General features: G+C 40.0%; 2 protein-coding genes across 6 annotated transcripts; one reads left to right on the forward strand and one right to left on the reverse strand.

Moving 5' to 3' along the window:
• Positions 1-154: 154 nt before the first annotated feature.
• ush1c (Usher syndrome 1C) lies at positions 155-16,058 on the reverse strand. Of its 2 annotated transcripts, none has more exons than XM_029523548.1 (26): positions 15,935-16,058; positions 13,752-13,819; positions 12,409-12,552; positions 12,166-12,304; positions 11,548-11,656; positions 11,414-11,438; positions 11,294-11,351; positions 10,977-11,165; positions 10,809-10,868; positions 10,544-10,600; positions 9,663-9,805; positions 8,605-8,670; positions 8,362-8,519; positions 7,797-7,846; positions 7,377-7,541; positions 7,091-7,207; positions 6,136-6,831; positions 5,527-5,580; positions 5,257-5,385; positions 4,240-4,305; positions 3,374-3,415; positions 2,891-2,944; positions 2,674-2,773; positions 1,947-2,056; positions 1,760-1,815; positions 155-625 (listed from the first exon to the last, which is right to left on the reverse strand). In XM_029523548.1, exons 1-26 carry the CDS (start codon positions 15,968-15,970, stop codon positions 613-615), a joined length of 2,904 nt encoding a protein of 967 aa, XP_029379408.1. In that variant the 5' UTR covers positions 15,971-16,058; the 3' UTR covers positions 155-612. The 2 variants fall into 2 exon arrangements, with proteins under 2 accessions (XP_029379408.1, XP_029379407.1); XM_029523547.1 differs by lacking the exon at positions 15,935-16,058 and adding an exon at positions 13,996-14,213.
• A 491-nt stretch (positions 16,059-16,549) lies between these two features.
• Positions 16,550-20,854, forward strand: ccdc77 (coiled-coil domain containing 77). Of its 4 annotated transcripts, none has more exons than XM_029523389.1 (12): positions 16,550-16,680; positions 17,405-17,453; positions 17,797-17,998; positions 18,114-18,256; positions 18,354-18,450; positions 18,671-18,761; positions 19,013-19,104; positions 19,214-19,362; positions 19,505-19,766; positions 19,924-20,049; positions 20,151-20,303; positions 20,559-20,854. In XM_029523389.1, the coding sequence occupies exons 2-12, from the start codon at positions 17,419-17,421 to the stop codon at positions 20,703-20,705; spliced, it is 1,497 nt and encodes a 498-aa protein (XP_029379249.1). In that variant the 5' UTR covers positions 16,550-16,680; positions 17,405-17,418; the 3' UTR covers positions 20,706-20,854. The 4 variants fall into 4 exon arrangements, with proteins under 4 accessions (XP_029379249.1, XP_029379250.1, XP_029379251.1 ...); XM_029523390.1 differs by having other exon boundaries at positions 19,016-19,104; XM_029523391.1 differs by having other exon boundaries at positions 16,606-16,680; positions 17,812-17,998.
• Positions 20,855-21,076: the final 222 nt, after the last annotated feature.

A 21,076-nucleotide genomic window follows, 5' to 3' on the forward strand; every position in this document is an offset into this window, starting at 1 on the left:
CAAGTCAGAAATCTAAAACTAAGACCCAACAACATATGAATGATAGATTGGACTAACAAAAACAAAACAAAACAAAAAAAAAAAACAAACAACAACACACAATCAAAGGAGGGAGCAAAGAAAAAAAAAGTGTATACAGCACATGACTACCCTGTCTCTGTGTTTGTGAGCAGTCCTTTATTGGGCTTTGAAAGGGGCAAATGAAATGCTGTTGATTATGGTCTGTTTTAACAAGCACTTTTTCCATTACTGATGGATAAGACAAAGGTCTGCAGAAAGGTCATGCATATCTTAATGAGCTCAGCCATGTCCATGGTTACCATGAGTACTGGGGAACTAAATATTGATACAAGCAATCACTAAACTAAACCAGATGGCAATGCTGCATATTGACTGAAGAATGAGACCTTATTGACACATGATCCAAAGTGATTTTGAGTCACCCTGTAATGTCGAGTTAAAAGAAAAAGACCATCTTAAAATCTCGATTTCTGGCTGGGAAAATGGTAATAAAGAGGAAACCGTCTTATTTCAGTGGGACAAATATGACGGTGAGTCCATGCCGAATAAAAACGTTCTTAGTCTGCTTTTCTTGGCAGGCTGTTGACGAGATTAGAAGAAAGTCCTGCAGGAAAAGAGAAAGTAATTAAAAAAAAAATAACAAGTAATTCTGTCAGGTTGGCTTTTGGCAGTTATGGGCTAAAAAACCCTGTTCGTTGTACCATGTTCACTAATCACTGCACATTAAGCACAACAGACCAACATGCATGCAGGTGAGTGTTAAAAACTAGATAACGGGTTTAAACTGAACCCAGGATTTCTTCTTTTTTTCTGGACTTAAGAATTTAAACAGCAAAAATTACTTCTTCCGTGTTTTTCTATTTTATCTATTATATCCAATCCAATAATAGCCCTGATTCAACTGTTGGAGCTGATCCGAGATCCTTGCTACAGCACCACCTGGTGTCTCTGTATGTCAGAACATGCAACAGTCCAGTTGAACAACATCAATCAGAACAACTGCTGAAGGCTGGCAGGAGTCCTAGGCTGCTTTTATGTGCGACCATGACTTGATGGCATGGAAAATACCACTCAGGTCATGTATGTATGTATGTATGTATGTGTGTGTTTATATGTGGCTCACTGGGGCAGGATTTGGCAGATATATGTTGGAGCTGTCACTGATTACATTGGTTAAAAATGTCTTCACACAAACAGCATAGCTGTAGCTTGGTCAGCAAATGCTGCTGCAATAAAAACCGGCTGTCTGAAGGTTTGAAAAAAAAAAAAAAAAAAAGTACATTCTGTATGAGCTGTGTACCTTCACTGTCCCACTAGCTCTTCATGCAACCAGCCAAGCCATATCGGTAATACATAAATCTGGCAGGTGAGAGGAGACGGCTACAGACATACTCTGCATATCTGCCTTCATCTGATTGACAGAGAGACTGTCACATGTGCTCAGGAACAAAAACAAATACCACAGCAAACATCCTCTCTGAGACGTGCAGTGAAGAAGAGGAGGCTTGAAGACAACGTAGATTACCGGGAGGAGAGAGAAGGCTAGTGCTGAAGCAGGTAGCCGTGTCTGTACAGTGTTGCACTGCCTTCAAACACCTTTCTGTTCACAGTGGGACTGACTGATGCTGACTTTGGGCTGCATACACGTGCACACACATAATTGTATTTAAATATGATACTCAATGTCTGTGTTCTGAATAAAAAAAAAAAAAAAGAACAAATCAGGTGGATTTCTTACACTTCATCTTCATAGTCTTTGGGGGGTGAGACAGCAACCACAACATCAATCCAGTCCTGAGTGTACAAACAATGATGAATCAAATAAAACGTATGAGCGCAAGACCAAACAATTCATCTGAATTGTTAGTGGATAGTAATCAATACATTCAGTGTAGATTTCATTGTAACTGTACTCTGAGTCATACCCCTCCACTATTCCACGCTCTAGCCAGAGAGTTTTGTCCCTCATTCAGTGTGGCATCAATCAGGATCTTCCCATTAACTGCCATAAGTTCATCCCCTGGTACGATGCCCCCTACAAAGGAGGAAAATGAGAGCTGTAATGGATCAATAAATCAAAACTGTTTACATACAGAAATATCATTGAGTGTGGCATACTGATATTCTGGTGGTGAGCCAAATGACACATTATAATGTTTCACCATGGAGATGGTAATGATTGTCTTACTGCAAATAAATAAATCACATTCTGTAGCCCCAAGATCACGATTTGCTTTCTATTCTCAAAGGAACAGATGTCCGGTAGGCTTGTTTTCTGTCTCAGTCTGTTTGCAGTAAAACTATGTTGCCTGAGATTTTGCTTAAGTGACTGTGGAGGAAGAAGAGTCTATAGAAATATTAACTCTTGTGTTGATGAATTGTACTTGAACTTCCCTTACTGATATAAATGGGATGAACAAAACTGTAGAAAAGCAGTTTATGCAGCAGAGATTTGCTTAAAGACAATTATGAGAGAATTATCAAAACCTACAAATAGACACACCTTTAAAGATCATCTCTAAATTACACAGATCCTAATAATAAAGCCACAAGACTGAGGAATGTACATCCATCTATTTCAGTGTAAAAAAACCCATCATGATTAATCTCACAGGGTTAATAGCTCACAGGTCATCATTCAAAGAAACTGACCGTGTTTATCTGCAGCACCGCCTTCATACACGGAAGATATCACCAACTTCCCCAAAGGAGAATCTGCTCCCCCCTCCAAAGCAACATCCAGCTGTCCAGCCTGAAGAAGAACCAAAACATCAGCATCATTCATCTTTCGGAAACTCTTACCTAAAGTGACATGAGATTCTTTTCATCAGTGGATTTAGTCATCTGAAGTGAACACGCGCTGCTGTACCTTTTTGATTCTCAGCAGTCTCACATCTCGCCCAGCAATCTGTTCTGACGAGAACTGACCACAAAAGGAAAAAAAGATTGAACAAAACAATAAGATTACGGATGAGGTGCACCTCCCTGAACAGGTGAAGCATCTTAGTACCATATTAAAACAAATCACTTGTACAATATACCAGATTACCAATATTACACCAGAAATGAGCCTATTCATTTGTTCAAACTACTTGAATACTGCTAAATTCCCTTTTAACTCCATTAGTGCAGCTGTGTGTAAAAGAGATTTCCATCACATTTCTAACAGTTGCCAAGAGAGTTTATATTCAGAAGCTACAGACTCATGTTGACATTTGTGCATCTTTTATTGTTGTAGCAATGCCCGTTTTAAGACTGCTATTAAAATAACTCATTCTTTAATCTTGCGATGCTGAATGTTTACTGCATTTTCTGTATTGCTGTGGTGCGAATTAAATCAGGCATACAATACCATTGAGTAGGGATCGAAATCTTCCTCATATTTCTGAAATCCCTGAAAGAGAATCAACATCCAGTTCATTAAAACTGGTCCAAAGAATTAACACACAGAGCACAGAAGGAAGTGCGTTGGTTAGAAATATCTGAACTTTAACTTGGGAACAAATCACTGCATCAAGTGCTGGCCAGATTTCCTTTGACAACCAATTACATATGTACGTTTTAATAACACCCATAATAAATGGAAACTCTGAGCTTTTGATTCAAAAAGCACAGCGGCTTTTAAAGCCAAACACCTTTATTCAATAATGACACACAGAGCCATTTACTTTCATGGCAGGGGGATGGAATCAGACTAAAAGCTCTCAGGGAACAGACATCACATTTACTTTGCTGTAATGACTGGCAAAGCTACTCACAAGGCAAAACATTAATTTAGCCTAGTATTCATTTCCTCGTGTTCCAGCTTTACATTGGGCAGGAAAAATAAGTGACTGGATTTTGTTTGTTGCGGCTGAAATCAGCCCAAACTATTTAGGTGATGTGGTGTGTGGAAAAGTAGTTGACACAAAGGGAAAATAAAACTTTCCTTTTCCTAAAGGTCACTGCACCAGTCCATGTAGAGTAGTTCACAGTGGCATACTACAATGCGCTTCAAATCAATCAAAGTGCAGTCATGCATAAGGTTCACAGTTGGACATAAAGGGGACTTCCCAGCCAGCAGAGAGGGGACAGAATGAAGAAAAAAAAAATAAAAAATACAGGGGGAGACATGAATCTCTAGTGAACCATGATGAATGAATGCAGAGAAGAAAAATAATGAAGAGGGAAAAAGCAATCAGGAATAATCACAGAGTGGTGGTTATAGGGTTGGATTACTTGTCTTTTGTTGTTTGATTTAAAAGACGAGTTGAAAGGCACCATCCGTTTCAGCATTTCTGGAGGCTGAAATAAAAGAGCAGGTAACAGCTTTTAACGAACAGTCAAAGAGAGAAGTGAAAGAACTTGCTCACTTTATTAGGTTGAAAAATAATTCACTGCTCTCTCTGGTTGAATATTTGAAATCAGTTTGAATTCTGACTATATCCTATAACGCTGGCATGTCTGAAGTTGAACAGTGCTACTCTACACAGCCACTTTAAGCCACCCTGATGGACACTTACTCATCACCCAATCGAGGTGACAAGTTACTACTACTCACTAAGATTATTAGGAAATGTTAAACGTCCACATCACATCTTTGTAATTATTAAAAATATATCCCAATTCCGAGGTAATGAAAACTTTGACTGGAAATACTTTTTAGGATGAGAAAAGGCAACTTTGTCTTCTCTTGAGATTTGGTGACAGTAAGCAAATGTCAACACTACCATATGGTTTTCGTGGTAGGCATAAATGAGCAGCATTCTCATTCAATTGTCGTAGATGGCCACATTTTAAATTGAACAAATAAAACCAAGAGAACTGTACAGCATCACTAGAATAGTTGTTTGCTTGCCAGGATGATTTATGGTATGGTGTCCCACTTCTTTGGCTTTTTGGAGTCGCTTAGAGACTCTTTAATGTGGAGCAGAGGTTTCTTAAGAGAGGCGGTTGCTCTTTGACTGCTTCAGTGCAACAGCAGTTTCACAAATAAATACTGTGCTTCTGTTTAATCACAGCTTTTTGACAGGAAGGTGAATGGTTCCCCTGTCTGATCTAATAACCAGACTGGGTCTCTGGGAAACAGCTGGTGAGTCCGAAAGTCTCGCCAGGACTTGGAGAAACTGCTGAGATTAATCTATCAGCCAGACGATGGCATACTGTGCAAGATGTCAAAATGCTTTATGACCCTAGTTAACTGCAAAAAAAGTTTTATGCTGGCAGTACATTTCTGTCGTGTTGTGTGTCTCATACCAGACCATCAGAACGGAGCGCGGTTCTGTGAGGATCCGGTCGGTGGCTCTGCGACTGAGGCAGCATAACAGGTTTAGACATGACGGGGGCCATTTGACGCCTCTGGTTTGGAGGACTAGGAGCTAGTTGCTAGTGGGAAAAGACCACAGTTCTAAGCAACAACTAAATAAAGTCTTTGTTGGACATAGTCATTTCCAAAGCTTCCTTTTTTTTTTTTTTTATCATCTTAAAAGAAAACGTGACACGCTATTCTTACTGAAGGAGACTCACCAAGGGAGTGCTGGTAGAGGAGATGTGACTTAAGTTGGATGTATTTCTCATTACCTAACAGTGAAATAAAAATATTTCAGCCTGCTGGTCCATGCAGCCCACTGCAGAAACACTGCTACAAACACACCCATACCTGCATGCTGCGTTCTTCTCAACTACACACACCATGCAACCCCCCTACTCAGCCTTACAGACCACCCGAACATAATCAATCACTGATATTCACTGCATCTGGGAACGCGTTACCCTCAGCTGGAAGAAAATTGTAAATTTGTGACCTTCAATTCCATCAAGCAATTATGACGCAACTCTCTCCATGCATAAAATATGCCAATACATAAAAGACGGGGCACAAAAAATTGTGAGTTAAAAAAATAAATAAATAAAAAAAATTGACTCCACAGCAAGTACTGAAAATACATGAACTCTGAACTATATATATATATTTATATTTCAAGCTGCTGATGCAACTTTTCATCATAAATTAAAAAAAAAAAAAAAAAAAAAAAAAAAAGGGATTAACTGAACACTCAAACTTAACTAAATTAAGAGCACAGCTGGGAAACACACTGTCGAATATATCCCCCCTCTGAAATGAGAATCTCTAACCTTTGGACTAGGGGGGTAGGACATTTCACTGGCGTTTGATGAGTAAATTCCTCCTCTTGGGAGATAGCCGCCTGACTCCCACTCACTCCTGTGCTGTGGAGGACTAGGAGGCTGCTGTTGGGGGTGACGGTGATGGTGATGATGGTGGCGGTATGCGCTGTGGGTGCCTACTTCAGAGTGTTGTGGAGGTGGTGGAGGAGGAGGTGGCGGAGGCGGTGGAGGAGGAGGCGGGGGTGGCAGCGGAGGCTGTGGAGCAGGTTGAGGGGAGGAGGGAGGCCACGATGACTGAGGCGGAGGGAAGTGGGAGGAAGGTGGGGTAGGCAGATGGCCTTGGGGAGAGTAAGGCTGAGGGTGAGGCCTCCGCCCCTTGTTGGCCAAGGAAGATGGAGCAGAGGGAGGTTTCCTAGTGATGGGTGGAGACGGAGAATGATGCTGTGGCGATGCTCGAGGGTGAGGAGGAGGAGGGGAGTACCTTGGTATGGTAGAATTCAGCTTAGGAGAGGGTGGAGGGAGAGGCAAGGGAGGAGGAGGCTGGCTAGTACTGGGTTGGGTGGGGGCCAGCCTTTTCAGAGGGCCCCTCAGGCTCTGATCAACGTCATCCAGGTTAATGTCATCTAGATCAGTGGTGGCCAGGTGGAGGCCACCAGCGAATCGCTTCACCTTTGGCTCAGAGGCAGGAGAACGTGGCGGGGAGAGCTTAAAATCAGTGACACAAAAAATGTTTCACCTTATGTTATTATTCTTCTCACCTCAGAAACAAGTCATGTTTTTGTTCCTTCATCCCTCCCTAATTAATGCACTTGATTCAAAAGGCACTTTGGATTGAGAAGTAAAATTAAACTCTTGGCATTTTCAGCTTCCTTGTTTCTGATGAAACATGACATTCAAATTGAAATAAATGCCAACATAGTTTGCTTAGGTTATAGGTTTTGACAGAGGAAGTCTCACTCTGTACCTCTGAGGATTCATTCTCCACACAGGAGATCTGCTCCAACCGAGTCTGACAAAGACGCTCCACCCAGTGTTGTACCTTCTCAGACTCCTCTAGGTCTTCTCTCTCCGTCTCTGAAACCTGATGTAGAGGTTTGGTCAGGCAACATAAGACTTCACATACTGCATGACAGGGGGCTAATAAGTTATAGCCAACACATGGCTATCAAGGGCATCATAAATATCAAACTAATCCAGTGGATTTATCCACTTTCAGGGACACTCTAAAGTTCAAACGCCTCCTTTCATACCTCCTGTACCAGCCTATTGATCTTCAGTTGCTTCTCTCGTTCATACATCTCTTCCTTCTCCTTGGCGAGTTTCAGCTCAAACTCCATCTCCTTTTTGCTTTTTCTCTGCTCCTGCAGTGTGTCTGTGTTCGACACTTTCTTCTTTTTCTTTTTCTTTTCTCCTTTCTGAGGTATTATCGGTTAGAAAATGTAAAACAGAACGGCGTAAACTGCCACTCGACAACACACACACACAAACACTATGACATGCAGAAATCACTGGTGACATCGCAAATACCTTTCAGTTAAAAAAAACAAACATAAAAACACTGTTCTGAAATACATAATCACCACCACCTTGTCATGATGACATAAGAAAGTTGTAAAAACAAGGAGGAACACAAATCTAACGCCACACTGAACTCACACAGTTGACAGTACCTTGCGAATCGAAGGAAGTTTCCCTTCATATCGATAAAACCAGCCAAATGCTAAGGAAGCAGATGAAATGGGTCACAAGTACATCAAATCAGAACCAAAGTCTCTGTCTCAGGAAACTCCAAGAAGGGTGTCTGTTCATAAAAACAATACTCTAAAAAGCCTCAAACCACTCAGAAAAAATTACCAGTCCGATTAGACGAAACGTTCTTTATAACCAAGTTTTTCGCAGCATTTGGCGAAGAACTCCAACAGCTACATTTTGGTTGTCAAAGGAAATATGAAACCAGATTGTGCATATCCTGGCTTGCGCAAACAATCATCCCACAACAGCTGTGACACTGCGCGGTTCATTCTCCAGACTTACTTGTGCGTCTCCCTTTTCTTCATCTGCTGCTGTGAAGGAGCCACAACATGCAGCACAGCAAACAGCAGTGACAAACAAAGAGCATGCAGACAAAAGAGTGGAATAAGGTGGATTAAAGATGCAATGCCGTCAATAAATACATTCAGAAGCAAGTAGAAAATCCATGCATTTTGAGGAGAAAAGACGATCAGGTGCCCTTACGAGAGCTCTTGGCCTTTTGAGTCGGGGTAGTTTTTACATCTGGTGGGGCAGGTGATGGGCTCTTTGGAGCATGGATGCTCTTAGGGCTCTTGGACCTCTCCTTTGTGCCCCAGTCCTCCTCCCATTCCCTAGTGTGCTTCTTCTCCATAGCCTCAATCCTACACAGGATGGTCAAGTGAGGTGTGTAAGAGTAAGTATCAAAACGTTACTGTATTTTCACTTTATCGACAAACAGTTTTATACTTCTCCATCTCTTTTTTATAGCGCTCTTCTTCTTCTGCAGTTTTCTGAGAAATCTCCATCTTTCTCCTGTTAAACACAACAGCGTTTCAACGTCAAACTCTCTCCACAAAGCATGCTACAATATAAAATATAGAATTTATGACTTATCCAGTTTATAGCTGTTACCGAGAGCAGCAAAATGTTATATGAGGTCCAGTTATTCATTCAGAGAGATTGGTGGCATTAAAGCAAAGAGAAAATGTAGTGGGTCCTCTGGATTTATGAACGCCTGACCAAAACGTGAAAATGATTTTGTAACAAGAATATAAATATAGGCATATGCAGGATATAGCTACACAGAAATTATATGAAGGTCTTCAGGATAGAAGGAAAATAACTTATTTACTTGTTGATAATTTATGGAGATGCATGCTGCTAGATCAATGAGTGATGCTTCTGGCCAAATTGTAGAAAACCTTGTTTTGATGTCCTGTTAAGTGATTAAAGGAAGGAAATGAAAAGCCCCAAATGGCGATTCAACTATTTGAATATAAGAATTCAGGAGAATAAAAGCCTAGCAAGCTACTGAAAATTGGTCCTGAATGTTGTTTGAATCTGGACAAAAAGGAGACCAGTTTCAAACACACAGAGAAATTGCTGGAACTTTTTTTTTTTTTTTTTTGACGTAGGTCAATGCATTTGTTATTCGGATGATGATTTTTAACTTTAGACTGACTGTATCTCACTACAGTAACTCCCAAACTGATTATTCGACCCAATAGTTGCTTTACTGTACACATTTCTAAGGTCAACAATAAATAAAAACAAACTGCATGACTTTTATTTTTCACACTGAAAATAATCTGAGCAGCTTCAACATAAATATGGCCTGCTAGTCGTGACGTGTATTACTAGGAACTGAAGGTTGAATGACAATAGTGTTCTGATAATAGAGGTGTGGTTTAATATGAACGTCAATCTACCAGAGTTACTGTCTTTTTGCGTGTTGGAAGAAAGGCACTATAGCCTGCTGTAAGAAAACAAGGTTAACTGTACAAAGTTTTTCCCTCTTCACTCACTGCCTCTCCTTCTCCTGCTGCTCTTTAATGATTTTGTTGGTCTCCAGTGCCACCCTTTTCTGGTGCATCAGCTCCTGCCTCTCCAGCTCCCTGCGGGCCTCAACTGCCAGACGCTCCTCGTCTGTCATAAACAACTCGCTGCCCTGAGAGAGTGACAAAAGCCAGAGAGACAATCAGCAGCTGAGGCCTTTAAACTTTTTGACTCTGTAGAGACTTGAGCAAGTCCAAACAAGTCTCCCAGATATGCAATTAAGGGAAATCTGTTCACATAAACTCTCACACAACCTCAGAGTCACTGATCTTTACCATGTGAACAATTTCTTTAAGCACTATATGTATACCATAAGAAAAACGTGCATAGACGTAGAGATATTATGTTGTATGGGTTTGTAAAAGCTTATTGTTGCAAAAACAAATTTGAAGACTTCAGAGTCTTCAATCACAATTAAAGCAAAAAGAGATCAACAGGTCCTTGCACCCATGGAAACGCAAAAACTCCCCTCCACACAATTGCATTTACACTGAAAATGTTTCACAAGGAGGCAGTGTCAGCACTGTTGTCCCACAATAAGAAGGTCGCAGGTTCGATTCCCGGGCCTGGAGCCTTTCTGTATGGGGTTTGTGTGGGTTTCCTCCCAACGTCCATCGACATGCATGTGTAGGTTAATTGGTGACTCTAAAATTGTCTGTAGGTCTGAGTGTGCGTGGTTACTGGTCTAGATCTGTCTCTGTGTGCTGCCCCTGTAATGAACTGGTGACCTGTCCAGGATGAACCCGCCCTCACCAAGTGTGAACTGGGATTGGCTCCAGCACCCCCCACAAACCGGAAACAGATAAGCGGTAGAAGATGAATTAATAAATAATGCAGCTGTGGTACTTACAGCTCCTGTCAGAACAGTAATTGTCAAATTCCTGCTGCTCTTCAGGACTCTCACGGCCTGGAAATATAATAACAAAAAGATTTAAAATTATGCAATTAATGTTTTACATCCTATGAAATACATTTGTAATCATCAGGCTGTGAAATCATCATTAAAAGACATTAAAAGCTTTGGACAAAAATGTACAGTGTATGTATAATCATTACAAATCTCACTAATATGATTTGAAGTCTGAGTGTTGTAAATAATAATGAGTACATTTCACCTCTTTGTGGTCCACATTGGTGAAATCCACCCCATTCACCTCCACAATCTGGTCTCCAATCTGTAATTGATAAGTGGCATTAATACAGTTCATTAGTGAAAATGAGTTCAAACCTTGTATATATTTAAAAAAAAAAAAAAAAAAAAAAAAAAAAAATCAAGCAATTACCTCAAGCCCAACTTCTGCAGACATGGAGCCTGCCTTCACATTACTAATGTAGATTCCAGGTTTCTGTGTGGGACCACTGGATATGCTGATGCCTATACCCTTTGTACCAATGATACTGAGGAAAACCTTCTTCTCTTTGATCTCCTTCCCTCCAATGGATGCCAAGCCTGCAATGCTGTTCTTTTTGTCCTGGGAGGTTAAAAAGAGAACAGATAAAGGAGAAAGAAGCCCACCAGCTGTCATACGACTTTTGAAAACTACAAAAATTGGACAAAACATGCCACGGGAAAAAAAAGAAAAAAGAAACCATTTCTCACCCCTGACTCAGACACAAATTGGTCGACAAATTGCCATTTCAGGGGCTCCTCTGAAGAGCTGAAGAAATAAAATCCATTTAACAACAAATAAATGCTATAATACCATATTCATTTTCTTACCTTTTCACTGGAATCATCCCCACATCTGCAAAGATACGAAAAACTAATTTAATCAAATGACAGATGCTGCTTATGCTAAGCAATAATAACTTAAATGCACATGAGTCATGCTGCTGTTGCTATGCTTGACGTACGCCTAACTTTGAGTGACACGATCTTCTTCGTCTTGATAAGACTGATGATTTCCTCGTGGATACACGAGGAGATGGAGTATCCATTGATGCGAACAATCTCATCACCAACCTATAAATAAAGATTAATGAAATGTTCATTTTAATTATATAAAGGTCAAACAACAGAAGAATTTGGTGCTTCTCCAATAATGTAATCCTCTTTCGTGTGAACACAGGAGCCACTCTACGATCTATTAATCTGCAGGATCTCTTACTCTAAGTGATTTATAATCTAAAACCAGTAGCAATAGACATTAGGTGGACTTTCTTTATACTCTGTTAGTATGTCATATTTAAGAGTGTCTCAGGGAAGCATTCTGTCTGATCTGCATGAAGGTAAGAACATAAACATCTTTTTTGACTGGAGCAGTTTGTTTTACCTCCATCTGGGTGAGTCAGGACCATGAGTTTAAAGCATTCAAGTTCTATGAGTTTAACATACTTGGTGCTTTACCCCCCATAGTGGATCCTGGTATTTAAATACATACTCATGTGGTACTTGAACTGAAACCACAATTTCTTGTATAATAAAAAAAATAAATAAAAAATTGTGAAAACAAACAGTTTATAGGAATATACCTGGAGGCCAACATTATTGGCCTGACCATCTTTGACAATCTGTGATATGTAGAGCCCACAACCAAACTCCAGCCCTCCTCGGACACTCAAGCCCAGTCCATCTCGATGTGCCCGATCCAAACGCACCTCTTTGAGTTTCCTGCTCGCCCAGGAGAGACGTAAATGGTGATGCAAAACACAATGTATATGGATAGCCTAACATTACAATTTCATACAATTGAATACATTTCATGCTGTACTCACCGTGACCTCTTTGGAGTGAGCAGGTCGTACTCCACCTGGTGTTTGAGTGGGATGAGGGGTCGGATGGCGTCAAACAGGGGCAGGCGCTTGGGCTCGTTAATTACCAGCTTTAAGTCCCCAACCAGCACCGGCAAATCCATGGATCTGAAGAAATAAAAGAGGGATAACTTTAGATTTAAATCGACCTATAAGAACTTCTACTTTTGATGTAAAACACAAAATATTACGAAATCCTCTGTTAAAAACAAAGTGGCTTCCAAGTCTGTACTTATCAGCTGCAAGCACAAATTTGAAAGAATATGGTTTGCATTAGAAATATGCACTAAAAATGAGAGAAGGAAATGCAAAAGTTTAAGGCAGTAAATAATTTTTGACCGGCCCTAATGATGTTTATGGAGACCTAAACACAAACTACATAAAACATTTTGATAGAAATCATCCTAAAGATGTAATTTGTTTTGTCACTATTATTTTACCTTTTTTACTTGAAATAATTGATAATTGCAACAATACAGCCATGTTTTCTTACACTGAAAGGGATACAATCAGCCAAAAAGATCATCCTTCTCCTCTAACCACCCATTTCTAATTTCAATATTTAAATATATTCTATATGACAAAATTGTAACAAGAAAATCCAATCACCTATCTTTTATAACGAAAGAAATAATGAAATTGAACTACAGGTAAAGCGGCAAAATAAAAACTACTGCATAACTACTGCATTTGTCCTCTTTGCCTTCTCATTGAATTATTAATGGGCACCATTTCAGCTCTGTTTGGAGGAACATAAAAAGAGCTTTTGTGGAAAACTGGCCACGCTTGTCGGGGCACAGTGGAAACTGCTTGGAGGCTTAACCAATTGGGCCACTGAGCTCTGCCTCTGTATGAAGATTAATTGAAACCGAGACCATTACCCCCCTACCCACACCCATCCTACTGGGACCAGCTTGTCATCAGAAACCAAGATGGAGAAAACAGGTGTACGTGCAGCAGAACGACTGAAACAAAGTTAATGGCTATTGATTATTAAACAAGAAAAAGTTAAATGGGGTTCATAGAAGTTGGAAAGTTCATTTGGTTGTTTTTAAATAAGACAAGAAAATTTCCGCAACACTTAATATTATTGAGAACCAATGTATCCTTTCATCTGAGATTTTACCCATTTTCATATTTCCATGGGGAGAAAATGATCAAAGTGGCAGTTAGTCAATAGCACAGCACACTTAATAACTAACAAAAGAGTGTGTTCACACAGGAGAACCGTGGACTGAATGTACAGATGTAAAATGAATAAGACAATGTGACCTGCTGCAGACACAGAGGTGATGGACAGTACTCACTGGTGATACATGCGGAGGACATCATACAGGTAATCCTTCTCTGCTTCATTTTCAATCAGCAACTCCACCTGCAACACAAGGCAAACATCTGGTGCCATCTTTTTACTCGCTGCTGCATCAGAGAAAACATCAGCTCACTGACACACTGTACATCTCTCTTGTGGTCCTGTCAATGCTACAGGGTCCGAACCGTGTGTGTGTGTGTGTGTGTGTGTGTGTGTGTGTGTGTAAGAATCATACAAACCTGATGGCAACTCAGCTGCAGCAGGATAGTTTTGAGGAAACGCTTCGGCCAATCACTGATGTAACACATTTCCCTCTTACTGACTAAATCTTTCTAGGGCTGCTAGCTTCACACCTGAAGTAAGATTTTGTGTTTGTTTTTTCTAAGTCAAATTGAAAAGTTCTTCTAAAACACGGCTTGAGGCTGATCAGTCTCCTTGGAGTGAAACAGGTGTAACAAGCTGCCTTTTCCTATTAAACACAACCACTGGGAGGGATTAATGGTAGCACAGCTGAGGAGAGGCTGCAGTGGGAAGGACGGCAGTGTCATCTTACATCTCAGACACAAACAGAGGTGAATATTCACACCAACCCTTCACACACACACTTCATCTTGAACAGCGTGAACTCCAAACTTAGATATTCTTAGCTGCTCAACTCCAAGACTTAGAAAGTCATTCTTGTACAGAGCAAAAGCATGTTAAATACTTCTCTCTTCTTGTATGTAAGAGCTAAATCATTGGTGGATCAAATAGGTTTCCATTATTTATTGAACTATACTTTGTGGGGCCTGCTGTGAGGTTATTGCAACGTTGTGTGTGACTTGGCAGTTGTGACTGTCATAAATGTATCTCATTTAGAGTATATAGACACAGTCAGCCTCTCCTACTGAATTAAATTTAGACTTTGGCCCCATAACCCAATAAAATAAGAGATCAGTCTGTCAAGTGCTGGTTTTGAAAAGCACTGACATGTTTAAAGACTAGGACTACATCCCATATAGTCATATAGTTGCCTCAATATGCACACAGATTGTTGTGAATATTTAAACCTCCAAAGAACAACAGTCAACCTCAAACTGCCATTTCTACAGTGCAGAAAAACAATCTTGACATTTTGATTGGCCCACACACTCAAGCACAAAATGAAACACAGATTCAATGACTATGATGATGTCTCCAGACAGAAACAAAGCCTGATTGTGCAGCATATTCCCCTCAGCCTCTAATTAAACCCATAAATTGCCCCATCTTTTCTGCTCAGCTGCTCTGACATTGTCTACGTTGTCCAATACTAAGATGCCCTTTATAAAAGAGCCACCATTATGGGACCCTGCCCGCCTGTGCACAACACAGATGGCTGTGTGGTGATCCCAACATGCCCTGAAGCTGAAAACGCCCTGAATGTATCATGTTCTCTTCCTCTGTTATCTTGTACCAACAGTTATCTTTACAGGACTTAAAGTATTGCTATAATATGCCAACACAAGCCAGAGAATATAGCAGAATTGGAATCCAATCCATGAAACCATGTATCATGAATCCAACATATCAAATCTCTATTCACTTTATTGGGACTGTCCATGGAGGGCTCAGCTGTGCGTTTACACTAGCAAGAAAATGAACACGTATCAGCCATTACACTAACAAAGGCAGGATGCCATAGAATAAAAACAGTAAGACTACACCATGGTCACTTAAACGTTTCAAGGAAACTAGGAAGATCTACTATAGCTGAAATTGTAATAACAACAGCCAAAAGACTTGCGATTAAAAAAAATAAATAAATCACCAAACAGATAAGTTGTGTAAATGTTAGAATTTGCAGTTAATGGAAAAGCAGCTGTTTCAGTCTAATAAAAACAAATATATAATAGCTATGGTCCGTAATAAATATGTAAATATGTAAATATATCAATGGGCATGGATAGATAGTGCAGTACAGTGGATAAACTATACAGATTTTAACCCTCAGTGATATATTTAATTGATATATTTCATTCGTAAGCATGATTATTAATCAACAATTGTACTTTTTTTTCAGGCTGTCTCTCATTCAAACTCATTACTTAATGATTTTAGTTGCTGTGCCTTGGCCTGTGTCTGCGCACCTGAGCTCGTTAGGTGACAGCCAGGTGGACCAGCAGCCCGCAAAGCGCCTTTTTAATCACACTGTCTTACCTTATGTCTGAATTCCCGAGCGACTTTCCGCTCCATTTCTGCGGGAGACACACAAAAGAGCTGAGGAACTTCCCCCTCCTGTGCCGGTGAAGCTGGACTGGACTCGACCTGGATCTTGGACCCGGGTCAGCTGAGTGTTAAATTAGTCCCATCAGAGCTTCCGGTTAGGATTTTCATAGGAAAAGGTGGATTAACACCGTTGGATATGTTTTGGGAATAAATATGATCAAGGTAAATGTAGAGGGGAGAAAACTTTTAATCTGACTGTAAATGAAGCAAATTGAGAACAAAGTGTTCTCCAGACAATTAAAATTAGGCCTTTATTTTGAAGGGACAATACTTCTGGGTTAAAGTTCACATGGGAACTTTATCCATAATTAATTTATACAATTACTATTTTGGAAACAATTCAATATACACGCTAGATGATAACTGCGCAAAATACACACATATTTTTAAAAATCGACTGAAAATAATTTTCCGTTGTCCTCCTGGACATTGTTAATCGTGGTTTACTCTTTTCAAATAAAAAAACCTATCCACATGTACAACACGAATGGCATGAGAAATTAAGTGATTGTGAACTATTTCATGGCGTTGTGTATCGTTTTATTTAATTGTTGCCGCTAGTCGGCAAACAACCGCCATCTTATTTCGGTACTCCACGAAGAAGACGACGAGGCGTGAACTTCCGGTTTTCAAAAGCTGGATAGCAACGGACAACAATCCTGCAGAAGGTGACAGATGTAAGTCAAACACATCGTTTAAATGCTCGATAAACTTACCGTGCTGTAGTAAACAGGTTTTGTCTGCCTTCTGATCACAGTCGGTATTGGTTTTAGATGACCTCTTTTCGTTAAAGTCAACAGCCAATCTGTTTGATTTTCGAGCTGTTGTTCCTCATGAGTTTTCTTCAAACTGTTTAGTTGAGTCGAGCTGGTGGAAAACTGTGTGTGTTTCATGGACAGTTTTGTTTTGTTAATAAAACCTCAGCGAGATGAACCTTTTACAATCTTTATCACGTTTTCTCTGCTCCTCTCTGTGGCCTTTATATGAGACAAACAAATGATCTATTATAAATCATCTACAAACTAGGCAGCGTATTCCCACTTTACTGAAGTGGGAGAATTTATTTTGTGAGTTATGTTATTTGTGTTATTGATTAACACGTGTTATAACAAACAGTGCAGACGTAAGTGCCAATATTATATTTTCCACAGGGAAACTAATCTGGAATTTATTTTATATTCCAAAAGGATGAAATTGACTGTAAGTGAAGGCAATGACAAGGGCATATAGCTACCATAAAAGTTTTACTGAATGTGAAAAGATGGCTGCTGTCACAAACATGGATTTTGCTGTAAATAGTTCAGCGCAGTTCAGTGGCTAATGCCGCAGATGTTTTTTTGAATATGCATAATATCCATGATGATAATGTGAAGAAGCACATAACTTAACTCTTGTTTTCAGTGTTTCATGCTGGGATGGGATCTCCAAATAAAGATGCAACACCACGCAGGTAAGACCCTTTAGTCAACACACAGGAGAACATACCGTTGTTGTTGTAGATTGCCCACTGAAAGAAGGATTAAGTGCCTTTAGCTGTAATTTCTCTGAGTGATACAGTCTGGTCCCCTGCTGTTACAATCTCAAGACTTATCTTGCATGGAATTTCCCCTAAGTGGTTTTAAGTGCAAGATTAATCATTCATTGCTTGCTGTTCCTCTGCAGGTACATGTGCTATACACTCTGAAACAGTCAAACTTTACTGACACCACAAGCTTAGATTCTAGTGGCTAAAGCAACCATAGAGTCAGCATTTAGTGCCCGTGTGAAATATGTGTGTTTATGCATGCAAGTAGATTTTCATCCTACAGAACCAACATTCAGACTCCTGGTCGAGAACCTGACTCCCCGTTACCCCCGATCAATGAGCGACTGGCATACTTGCGGCCATCCAGGGAGCTACTGGAGTTCTACAGAGAGAAGATTGCCCAGTTTGATGTGGAACATGAAGAACTGCTGCAGATGCTAGATAAATACAGAGGCATCACAGAGGACCAGGTAGGATACAACTAGGAAACATTTTATGTGTGGTGGGTTTTCAGCTTCAACGGGGTATATCTGCCTTCTATAGTTGATCTTTTAGTTAATCTCTTTGCTCTGGATATCCACCTAGCATAAGCTACAGCAGGAGGTACGACAGCGGGAGGAAGAGATTGCTGAGTTGCAGAACGCTCTGAGTGACATGCAGGTCTACCTTTTCCAAGAGAGAGAGCAGTCTCTCCGGCTTTATGCAGAAAATGACAGACTAAAGATCAGGTGGGTGGAACCATAATAGAAGTAAGGCTTTGTCACAGTAGATGTGGACATTCTTCTACAAATAAATGTATATAGTAACTTTCTCACTCTTGAACAGAGAGCTGGAGGACAGGAAGAAAATCCAACACCTCCTCACCCTGGTGGGTCCGGATGCAGGAGAGATCACATATTTCCATCAAGAACCTCCTAACAAGGTACACCTATTATCACATGCCACTATTACAGCAAAAGTTTTGATTTGTCAAACGTGTTTAATTGATAAAAGCAAATTCTGCACTGGCTACCCTACTTAGATCTGCGCTTTTCCTGTCGTGACAACTCCACATATATCAAGTAAAAAGCTGGAGAGCGTTGGAAGAAATCAGGTGGATTCTGTATGTTTTGAAAAATGCATTACTTATGACTACATTTCAGGTTACTATCACTCAGAGGAACCCTCAATCCAGATTAGAAGAAAGTGTTGGTCTCAGGCCGACAAAGTTAAGACCATCTGTGAATAGAAAAGGTTTGGAATTTATTTATTTATTTATTTGGTGTTTTTTTTGTTTGTCTGGCAAATGACTCTTCTGCAGGCATTATTTTGATTATGTTTAACATTTTGTGTATATAATTATTTTTATGTTATTCAATAAACAATTTTATTTTGTGTTAAAATTATATAATCCTAATAAAAAATAGTGATCATAGTGATTGGGTAATATTCAGCTCAAAAACATTCTTGTGTGTATTCTCCTGACTGTCACATGTCTATTTAAGTAGAGATTGGCAGGAAAACAAAATCATCAGAAGGGGTAAATGGAGAAAGCCTGGAACAATACAAGAACGACAACCAGACTTTGTTACTACAGGTGTAAACACGCACTACAAATTTATGACAAGAGCTGATATAATTTTGAACACATACGCTACACATCATTCCACCATTCTTGTCATTTATTTTGTACCTTGCATATCCAGGTGGAGGCGCTACAGGCTCAGATGGAGGAGCAGACTCGTCTTGCCAAAGAGCAGGTGGAGTCCCTACTAGAGGATAAACGGATTAAAACAGAGGAGGCACAGGCAAAGCAGCAGAGAGACGAGGATCGAATCACATTACTGACTGATAAGTAGGGTTTTTTTTTTATGTTTTTGGATTAATCAATACCTTTCTGCTTGCTGGTCAAGATAACACTGAATGTTGAAATTATACTTTGCGTGATAATAATGTTTGTCCATGATCATGACTTCTTTTCACATTTGACTCCTCAGGCTACAACGAACCCAGAACCTGTTGTATGAGAGCACAAAAGATTATTTGCAGCTAAAATTTGACACACGGGGGCATGAGAAGAGTTGGATGGTAGAGAAGGACCGACTGCTGAGGGAACTGGACTCCTGCCACAACCGTCTAAGAAAAGCTGGATCTGCTGGCACTGAGCTGGGCCGAGCATGGAAGCCAAGCAGCAGGACTGCCCTGCTCCTCCCACAGCCTCAGTCAGAGTCACAGCAGGCACACAAAGAGGAGCTCAAGGTAACGATAAGCATGTATAGCTTAATTAAGAAGACATTCCTGCTAGTCTACAATTTTTTTTAAATAGATTAAATACTCTCAACCTTTGCCCTTGATGAGGGCTGTCAGTAGCTTCCTTTGGCTTAAGCTTTATCTTTACTTTGTGCCTTTTCAACAGGCAATGCAGGAGGACCTGAAGCAAGCCCACCGTCTGGCAGAGATGTACAGGGAGCAGTGTATTACTCTGGAGACAGAACTGTCCCAAATTAGAGAGGAGGGGGATGTGGGCAGGGAAATATTTAAGGTACTACAGTTGAACTAATGTTTATGTTTGTAAAATTCATGCACATCGCTGATTGATTGTTCATATGTTATTTTCGACTTTCTAAATATTTCCCTTTGCAGGAGCGTTCAGACAAAATGGCCAAGCGGCTTCAGTTAATGACTCAGCGGTATGAAGCATTGGAGAAGAGAAGGGTCATGGAGGTGGAGGGTTTCAAGGCTGACCTGAAACATCTAAGACAGAAATTTAAAGATGTTGAAAAACAGCTGCTCAAGGTGAAAAGCATGTGGAATTTCCCAGTAGTCTGAAATTGCTCTTGGCAATTTTTGGAAAGTTAATTTATGATTTTAAGATGACATGCCTGTTGTGTCCAGATAACAAATAAAGTAGTCATATTAGGAAAAGCAGAATTCAATACGTTTTCACTCAAGACTTTCATGCTGCTGTTGGTAGAAAATTTACTTTCTAATTGTTTTTCTATATGTTTATGTATTCATATATATATATATTTTTTTTTTGCTGTTCTTCAGGTTACACTGAATATTGGACCCAACCAGGACTTAGCTATTCTTCATGAAGTACGGCAGACCAACAGCAAAACCAAAAAGGTTCAGAGTGAGCTGATGGCCCTGAAGGCTAAAATCTATGCACTGGAAAATGAGCTGAGATTTAGTTGAAGAAGGGACTATGATGTATCTGTCTGCCTGTGGAGGAGAACCTCTGTGAGGTTCATCCCAGCCAGGCTTTGTGCTACTGTGTTTGTTGCAGAGACTTGGACTGAGTATTATTTCTATGTAGTTTTTTTGGACCAATAAAGATGTCTTGTTACGATGATTTTAAATAAATGAACAGCAACAATTATTTGCAAGATGAATTCACACATTTTAACTTGTAATAGCTGGAAAATTAGACGCATCACTGACAACATAAAAAAAATGGCTTTGAGTCTGCATTAAAAATAGCAAGAATAAATAGGATGAATACTAAATTCAGACATGATTAGTTTTATTAGTTACGCTTGTGTTAATATGTACAACTTTCATACTAG

Source organism: Echeneis naucrates, chromosome 16 (assembly GCF_900963305.1).
Source record: "Echeneis naucrates chromosome 16, fEcheNa1.1, whole genome shotgun sequence".
Lineage (NCBI taxonomy): Eukaryota > Metazoa > Chordata > Actinopteri > Carangiformes > Echeneidae > Echeneis > Echeneis naucrates.